Source organism: Mizuhopecten yessoensis, unplaced genomic scaffold, assembly GCF_002113885.1.
Source record: "Mizuhopecten yessoensis strain PY_sf001 unplaced genomic scaffold, ASM211388v2 scaffold1011, whole genome shotgun sequence".
In the NCBI taxonomy this organism is placed as follows: Eukaryota; Metazoa; Mollusca; class Bivalvia; order Pectinida; family Pectinidae; genus Mizuhopecten; species Mizuhopecten yessoensis.
The window spans coordinates 1,065,394-1,075,209 of record NW_018403833.1 but is presented as its reverse complement, the minus strand read 5'-3'; the positions used below and the strand labels follow the sequence as shown (position 1 = coordinate 1,075,209).

At 35.5% G+C, this 9,816-nt stretch overlaps 1 protein-coding gene across 1 annotated transcript in view; it reads left to right on the top strand.

The window, feature by feature from the left end:
• Positions 1-2,550: 2,550 nt before the first annotated feature.
• The window catches only part of LOC110456412, a 49,474-nt gene continuing 42,208 nt past the window's right edge, over positions 2,551-9,816 (top strand). The window contains exon 1 of the mRNA XM_021507155.1: positions 2,551-2,816. Coding sequence (XP_021362830.1) covers positions 2,653-2,816 — 164 coding nt within the window. The 5' untranslated portion in view covers positions 2,551-2,652. The remainder of the gene's footprint in view (positions 2,817-9,816) is intronic.

Here is a 9,816-nt window from a genome sequence, read left to right as displayed (position 1 = left end):
GTTACATACACTATAGAAAGTGAGAGGAGGGTGTGATACATTAATACGCTATAGTCAGTGGGGGAGGGTGTGATACGTTATATACACTAGAGGAGGATGTAATACTTTATATACATTATAGACAGTGAGGGGAGGGTGGGATACGTTACATACAATAGTACTAAGACAGTGAGGGGAGGGTGAGAAACGTTAAATACACTATAGACAGAGGGGGAGGGTGTGATACATTAATACACTGTAGACAGTGAGGGGAGGGTTTAATACATTACATACACAATAGACAGTGAGAGGAGGGTGGTTATTTACACTATAGACAGTTTGGGGAGGGTGTGATACGTTAATACATTATAGACAGTGGGGGAGGGGGTGATACGTTACATACAATAGGACTATATACAGTGAGAGGAGGGTGTGATGCGTTACATACACTACAGAAGTACTATAGACAGTGAGAGGAAGACAGTGAGGGGAGGGTGGGATACGTTACATACAATAGGACTATATACAGTGAGAGGAGGGTGTAACACGTTACATACACTATAGAAAGTGAGAGGAGGGTGTGATGCGTTACATACACTACAGAAGTACTATAGACAGTGAGAAGACAGTGAGAGGAGGGTGTAACACGTTACATACACTATAGACAGGGTGGGGAGGATGTAATACGTTACATCCACTATAGACAGTGAGATGAGGATGTAATACGTTATATACACTATATACAGTGAGAGGAGGGTGTGATACATTAATACGCTATAGACAGTGAGGGGAGGATGTATTACGTTATATATACTATAGATAGACAGTGGGGGAGGGTGTGGTACATTAATACACTATAGACAGTGAGGGGAGGATGTAATACGTTATATATACTATAGACAGTGAGGGGAGGGTGTGATACGTTAATACACTATAGACAGTGGGGGAGGGTGTGATACATTAATACACTATAGACAGTGAGGGGAGGGTGTGATACGTTACATACACAATAGACAGTGAGGGGAGGATGTAATACGTCACATACACAATAGACAGTGAGAGGAGGATGTAATACGTTACACACAATATAATCAGTGAGAGGAGGGTGGTATACGTTACATACAATAGTACTATAGACAGTGAGAGGAGGGTGTGATACGTTACATACACTACAGACAGTGAGTTGAGGATGTACTACGTTACATACACTATAGACAGTGAGAGGAGGGTGTAACACGTTACATACACTATAGACAGTGAGAGGAGGGTGTGATACGTTATATACACTATAGACAGTGAGAGGAGGGTGCAATACGTTACATACACTATAGACAGTGAGAGGAGGGTGTGATGCGTTACATACACTACAGACAGTGAGTGGAGAATGTAATACGTTACACACAATATAATCAGTGAGAGGAGGGTGGTATACGTTACATACACTATAGACAGTGAGAGGAGGGTGTAATACATTACATACACTATATATAGTGAGAGGAAGGTGTGATATGTTGCATACACTATACATAGTGAGAGGAAGGTGTAATACATTACATACACTATATATAGTGAGAGGAGGGTGGTATACGTTACATACACTATAGACTGTGAGAGGAGTGTTCAATAAGTTGTAAAAATTATACTTGTGCGTAGTTTAAAATAGCAAATAAAGGAAAGGAAGGGTAGAGCTTACGGGACGGGGATAGGGAGGGTTTTGGGTCAAAACATGAGATCATGAACACAGTGCTTCTCAATTCCTCTATTCCTCTAAGCCATTTAAATCATTAGGGATTTTCTTTTAATTTTACTTTGTTAATGTTGACCTTTCTGAATGCATTAAAAAGAATGAAAAGAAAAACTTGAATAATAAAGCTTGTTTGCGCTCGAAAAAAGTGTCAGATCGTACCAGAGAGCTTAAGATTCGATTTCTTTTTTCGTTGATGAGTGGGAGAGGGCATTACCCCGGCTCCCCCTAGAAACGGTGGCCTTTTTGTCGTCCAACTTGCACCTTTCGCGCACAGGGACCTGATTTAAAGAATTTAAACCCCTAAAACATGTGAAATTACTCTGAACACCCTTAGTTTAGGTCCAAAAATAGCTGTAACAAATGTTCAGGTCCCTGTGCTTTCACGCACGTAGATATCATTTCAAACAAACTGTTTTTGCACCTACTGTGCTAGTGATAATCAAGTTCGAGCGTGTCACATTTAGCGCAGTAAACAGCAAATGTATATTTGGGATATGACCGCAATATATTGACGCAAATGAACGCCATAATACGTTTGTTAACCTTTCATTGCGAAATGCGACAATTGCACTCAAATGAGTTCTGTCGCGCGACACTGAAGAAAAATATGTGACAGTTTCAACCACCAGCGCTGTTCTCAGTAACACATCTTTTCCTAATTAATATTTTCTAGTATTCCGATGGAAAACATTACTGCGGGTTGAAATGAACCCATAACTGACTGATTTTGTTCTGGTATTTATATTTTCAGAAATATTACCGGGGAGATGGTTTTGATTGAATTACATTCGTTTCGTTGATGACGAAAGGAAGCAAAGGATTTCTTTCAAATTCTGATATAAGAAAAAGACCGAAAGTAGTTGAGAAACATTGCACTCAATATTCAGAAAAAGACATATCTTAACGTCAAACGCCTACAAGGAACCATGCCACATGCTCCGATGCTGAAGTGCAGGACAACAGGACGGTGCAGACGACAACTCAATGGAAACAATCACGTGACAAACGTTCAAGGTCACCCACATGGAGCCGTCGGAAGTACAAGTATTTATCCAAATAATTCTAGTCAAAATGGCAATGCGTCTGTCAGGTAAGTTGCATCTGTTCTTATATTCAAATTTTGAATTACACGATGTTCGCAATTGTCAATAGGAAGATATGTCGCAAGCAATATTTCTGTACAGCAAATTTATTCCTGTTTCTGTAGTTATACAAATTCGTCCTTGACAAGAAATAAACGTTTTCTCATCTTTTTTTCATTTCCCCTAATAAATAGTCGCATGCTGCTAAATCATTATTCATATTATATATATGCAAAACGAATTAAAATGTAAGCAAACAAGTACATGTACATTTTTCATGATTTTTAAAGTACATGAAACGTTCGGGTTGTCTCCCTTCTATTGCGACCAGTCGTTGATATCAAACACAACACAGATTTTTGTTTCAATGAGCGAAATACTTTCTAGTGTAGAGATTGGTCAGTTTATCAAAAACAAAATAATGACAGCAAGGTTTGAATTTTGAAATGAGTGTGCCGAAGATGTATTCACAGTTATGATGTTATAAAAGGTTATGAACATTTTTTTTTAAATATTAGACCTACAGTATAATAATGACTTAAATACAGAATTTTTATTTTTTCAAAAAGCACCAGTTATTTTCATTTTTTAACCCAAATTCCTCAGCAAGCATTAATTCCTAAAACTTAGAATCTGTTGGATGTTGCTTGTTTAGGAAAACGCATTATAAAGGCAGATTAAATTGTCAAGTTCATATTTTTCAGGTAAGAAATAAACACTCATGTAAATCTAAAAAAAAACTTTTCCAAATATGTACCCATGTTGATGTATGTACAGGGTTGCTCAGAACGTAAGATCATTTTGAAAAGGACAATAGAACCAAACAATGTGATATAGTGTGGAGGAAATATTGGTGTTATTTGTGACTGTATTTGACCACACAACCACCCCTATCCCTTATAAGTGCCCATTGGTGTTATTTGTTACTGTATTTGACCTAACAACCACCCCTATCCCTTATAAGTGCCCATTGGTGTTATTTGTGACTGTATTTGACCTAACAACCACCCCTATTACTTATAAGTACCCATTGGTGTTATTTGTGACTGTATTTGACCTAATAACCACCTCTATCCCTTATAAGTGCCAATTGGTGTTATTTGTGACTGTATTTGACCAAATAACCACCCCTATCCCTTATAAGTGGCCATTGGTGTTATTTGTTACCGTATTTGACCTAACAACCATGTGCACACCCCTATCCATAAGTACCCCCTGTTCTTTTTTTCTTGTCCGAGAGTCCTATTCCTTTACCAGAATTTATCAACAAACTTAAAAATCATTTTATGCCGCTGTTTTTTGAGAATATTGGGAGGTTCTGCAATTATTCTGATTTTCCAAAATTGCTTAGTGTCCAGGACCTAAGTGCGTTATATAAATAAACCTTGACTTGTTGTTGTCCTTGACCGTTTTAAAAAAAAACTTACAACTATTAAACATGTTGCAGTGACCTGGTACATTTCCCTCGACGTATTGCCAAAACCTACTATTATGCCAATTTAGCAGGATATATTGTGGCAGTGTAACGATCGAGGTTGACCATATTTCAGACCAAGGAAACATCCAAGTCAGTTTTCACAGGTCATGATGGCTATTATACTAATGGAAAAGTGGTCAGCATTATTTTCATACATATTCGATTTTCATTTCAGTAGTTCAGTGTTGTTTAAATGCACATATAATAATTCAAAATGATAATGAAAGTTAAATTTTAGCAATGTCAATGGAAGGTTAAAAGTAGGCCTTCACCAGATTGCTCAGAATTTCAGAAAAATTCATGAATGTAATAACACTCTAGAATAATGGTTTGTTTCTTTGCTTTCCAAACAATAGACATCTTGATTAATAAATAATCGCATCTCTTTTATAATTTGTGTTGTATGCTAACAAGTATAGAATAAAATAACCATCAGCTGTCTCCTTATTGTCTCGACAAAAAATATAATTGCATTTTCAATTCTTTACCAAGTGTATTAAAAAAGTTTAAAGTTCTGTCTGACACTGGTTAGTGATGTTTTTATGGGCCTTTTATCTTTCTGGCACTTAACACGAATTGTGACCTGTATCGCATTTCTTTTATACAGTTCTTAATGATGTGCTAGAATTTTGCCACAAAATTCACTCCCCACAATTAAATTGTATTGGGTACATGTGGGTACCTTTCATTACGTGCCCCGCCTCCTGTTACCAGATACCATGAGGGCTCGATCGATCTGCGATTGAAATCTCAAATGCAGAATCTAGACTCAGTTTGCTAAATGTCAATCTGTATCACTTAAATACTGGAAAGGAGCCATCGAGAAACTTCCCCTCCATTTTCACACAATTTTTCATATACATTTTTGTACTACTAGTACTATGACACATAAGTTCACAAAAGGTATAAAACAGTGACGCTGTGTCTGTACTTAAAATACTCAAATTGCGTTTTAATTGAAAACTGGACATTTTGTCTTCAAACAGTGTAAATTTAAAAGATTGATGTGTTATTATAGAATGTAGCTTTTAAAATTTCCTTAAATGGGAACTTTCAGAAACTGATATGAAGTATTTTATTAATATCTTCCTACTCTGCAGATGGTGAATGAACTTGAAGACTCACTTCAAGGCCACAGCAGACATTTAAGAATTTGGACAATTCTTTTTCTATATTACATCTCTATGAATATGCCCACCGTATCAGTACATTTTCTCTTTCATGTGCATCAAAAATAATCTTGTTTAACTAATAGATTTTTGATCACTATCAGCACCAGTGAGTGTCTCTGTCATTTTGGGATTTCTGACAAAACCTGTGGCTAACTGTCATAACTGTCATATATCTCCAAACTCCATCATCACATAAACAAAATGAATGTGACATAACCTTGAAAATAATTACCTAGAGATTTGTGTTTCAGAGTTGTCTTCCTTGAACAAAATTAAGCATTATGAGTCTTCTCAAAGCTTCTGTCTATAGCTACCAACTGTATAATAAAAAAGGATAAAAAAGGATATATATATAGTTGGTAGTCTTTATATATACCACCTGTCTATATCTACCCCCTGTCTTTATAACTGCCACATGACAATAACTATCACCTGTCTATACCTATTACCTGTATATCTACCACCTATTTTTAACTATTACCTGTCTATAACTATCACCTGTCTATATCTACCACCTGTCTATATCTTCCATCTGTCTATAATTACCATCAATCTATATCTTCAACCTGTATATACCAACCACCTGTCTATATCTACCACCTGTCTATATGTACCACCTGTATCTACTAACCACCTGTCTATAATTACCACCTGTCTATATCTTCCATCTATCTATAACTACCATCAGTCTATATCTTATTCTACCACCTGAATATATCGACCACCTGTCTATGATTACCTCCTAACTATAACTACCACCTGTATCTACTAACCACCAGTTTATATCAACCACCTGTCTATATATACCACCTGTCTATAGCTATAAACTGTATATAACTACCAACCTGTATATACCAAACATCTGTCTATAACTACCACCTGTCTATATCTATAAACTGTCTATATCTACCACCTGTATTTAACAAACACCTGTCTATATCAACCACCTGTCTATGACTACCTCCTAACTATACCTACCACCTGTATATACCAACCACCTGTCTATACTTACCACCTGTCTATTATTAACAACCTGTCAATGACTACCTCCTAACCATAACTACCACCTGTCATTATCTATATCTAACACCTGTATATACCAACCACCTGTCTATATCTACCACCTTTATATACTAACCATCTGTCTACAACTACCACCTGTCTATAGCTACCACCTTTCTATATCTACCACCTGTCTATATCAACCACCTGTTAATAACTACCTCCTAACTATAACTACCACCTGTCTTTATCTATAAACTGTCTATATCTACCATCTGTCTATATTAACCACCTGTCTATAGCTACCACCTGTATATATCAACCTCCTGTCTATATCTATAAACTGTCTTTAACTACCACCTGTATATACCAACCACCTGTCTATAGCCAACACCTGTATATATCAACCACCTGTCTATGACTACCTCCTAACTCTATCTACCACTATCTATATCTACCACCTGTCTATAGCTAATACCTGTATATATCAACCACCTGTCTATATCTACCACCTGTTTATACAACCACATACCTGTTTATAGCTATCATCTGCCTTATCACTACTTTTTTTTTCGTGTCTCTCTTTATAATGTAACAGGGTGTTGGTATAAAAGACCAATTCTTCCTCTGGACAGACTTAATTTAAGGACAAGATAAATTTATTTTCTATAAGTGACACCTTTGTCAAAGGAACACCACAGGAAATGTCTGGAGGGAGACAGTTGTATGGACCCTGTTAGTCCCAGGTGTGGACATGTATATATTAGGCGTTATTTACTGTCGAGTGACCGCCCACTTTTCATACCTGGTCATCGGTATCCCACCATTCCATATAATTTACCTCTTCATGAGGTAAATTATAGTCTTTTTAAACCAGTGTTTGCTAACACTCAAATTATAGTCATATGCTTAAAATTTTGATACGGTAAATATCCTACATATTTTCTTATGTTTTAACTGTGATATGGTAAATATCCTACATATTTTCCACATTATAATTGATACGGTAAATATCCTACATATTTTCTACATTATAATTGATACGGTAAATATCCTACATATTTTCTTATGTTATATATTTAAAATTAACAAACCATATAATTTATATCATTAAGCTGGCCAGAAGATTGTTATCAGAAAAAGAACTTGAAGAAGTGCCTGAAATTTTCTATAATTATGAAAGTATATATGTAGCATATCAATAATACTGCCTGGATGCAAACCTCTTTCCACAGGGATTCTAGACTTAAATTTGGTACTCTGTAGTTTCAGTACCTAAAGGTAGGGATATTTCCGTATTTTTTTTATTAAGATAAAAAAAGCTGAATTGTCTTCATGAAATTTAAATCAATGACACACAAAACATAGATACAAAGTGCTATGTTAAAACTTTATTTCAAAAATATTTTTCATGTATTTAAGCAATTTTTTGGAAGTGCCGACACTTCTTGTACAAGTACCGAAACATCTCAGTACCTAAATGATGGAGTACCAAAACATCTGTAGCCCTTTCCTCAGACTGGTTGTGAATTGACCAGTGGGTAGAATGACCAATGATCATGCATCTGTATGTATAACCACTACCTTTGACCATTGTGGTCATTCTGACAGTTATTAGCCTCTTCATCAACTTCGGAATTCCCCAATAGACTGAGTATAATTATATAGTAGTAGCAATGTAGTGGAGAGAGGCTGGGGTCGTGACCTGTTTTTCCTTGAGTTATATACTAGGTGTGGTGTCTGGGTGTTGTTAACACCAGGGAGATCTTTAACTTCCTGTTGACAATAGGTCTATTAGCAAAGGAAGTCTGGTGGAGTCTAAGCAACTGTGTCTACTGTGTTCACCTTAGATAATTTATATAAATGCCAATGACATCTGTTAGGGCCACAACGATACACCAACCTCCAGCACTATTATACTCGTACCTGAATGTACCTCCTGTATAAAAGGTATCCAGNTAAAAAAAAAAAAAATTGGGGGGGGGGGGGGGGGGACTTTTTGGTAGGGGTATAAGAAGTATCCCAAAAAGTAACCCCCTCATCCCCACCCACCCCTGTATAAAAAGTACCCCCCTAATTAGAAAATTTAATGTTTCAATATTTTTAATCCAAAATAGTTCAGAAGTTGGTGTATAAAAGTATCCGGGTGGTGGGAGTTGAAGAGAGGTCGGGTAATGACTTACGTAACTAAATGTTTCTACATCCCTCGATCCCCAAACCTTATTGTTGCCAGTGATTGAAAAATATTTAGAGAGGGATATCTGAGCCAGTCAAAAAAAATAGAAAAAATATAAGTTTATTAAGAAAAATGATCTAGGAATCGAGGAAAGACGGAGAACATTGAAAATATTAAAATTTAGTTTTACCTTAGTATGGTTAAAATTCTGTATCAGTTGCATCGTGATAGATTCCTGTATGTTACACTCCAAATCTTATAGTTATTTTAAAATGGAAAATAACATCAAAAAATTTAATATAAATTCTGAAAGATGAATTCAAATTTGATTAAAAAAATATTAAAATGTGATATCAGTGGGTTTATGTCATTTTCATGCATAACTTGATTCAATCTTAAATTGATGTAACTGATAGCACACTATGACAAAAAACCCTGAAATGGCTATATTTATTCTTATTTAATATGCAACACACAAATAGGCTAAATTACATTATCTGATATCATAAAATCCCTGATCCTGAATATGATGTCTCTGATAACATCTGCCTGCCTGACACTTGAGTTATTTAACGTGATTTCAGACACTTATGTATTTCAGTAATAAGACTAAATTATCCCCCTGAAGTATTCGCCATTGTATTTTTGTATCACTTGGGTGGGAACTGGTACATTGCAGTCGTTTACCTGGACAAGCTGTAGAAACTGAGACTGGCAACAGCCCCTTTGCAGGTTAGGTTATGATTTTTTTTGATACCTTTTCATAATAAATGAGAGGTTTATGAAGCTTTAAAAAGTTATACCTAACAAATATGATTTCTCCATTTTTCAGTACCTCAGAAAAGCATAACTTTTTTGTACCTTTTTAGTAACTAAATAAAGTTATAACTTTACTAGAACTTTTTTCTGTACCTTTTCAGTATCTCAGAAAAGTATAACTTTTTTGTACTTTTTTAGTAACTAAATAAAGTTATAACTTTCTTGTACCTTTTTACTAGAACTGTTTCTGTACCTTTTCAGTATCTCAGAAAAGCATAACTTTTTTGTACCTTTTTAGTACCTAAATAAAGTTATAACTTTATTGTACCTTTTTACTAGAACTGTTTCTGTACCTTTTCAGTATCTCAGAAAAGCATAACTTTTTTGTACCTTTTTAGTAACTAAATAAAGTTATAACTTTA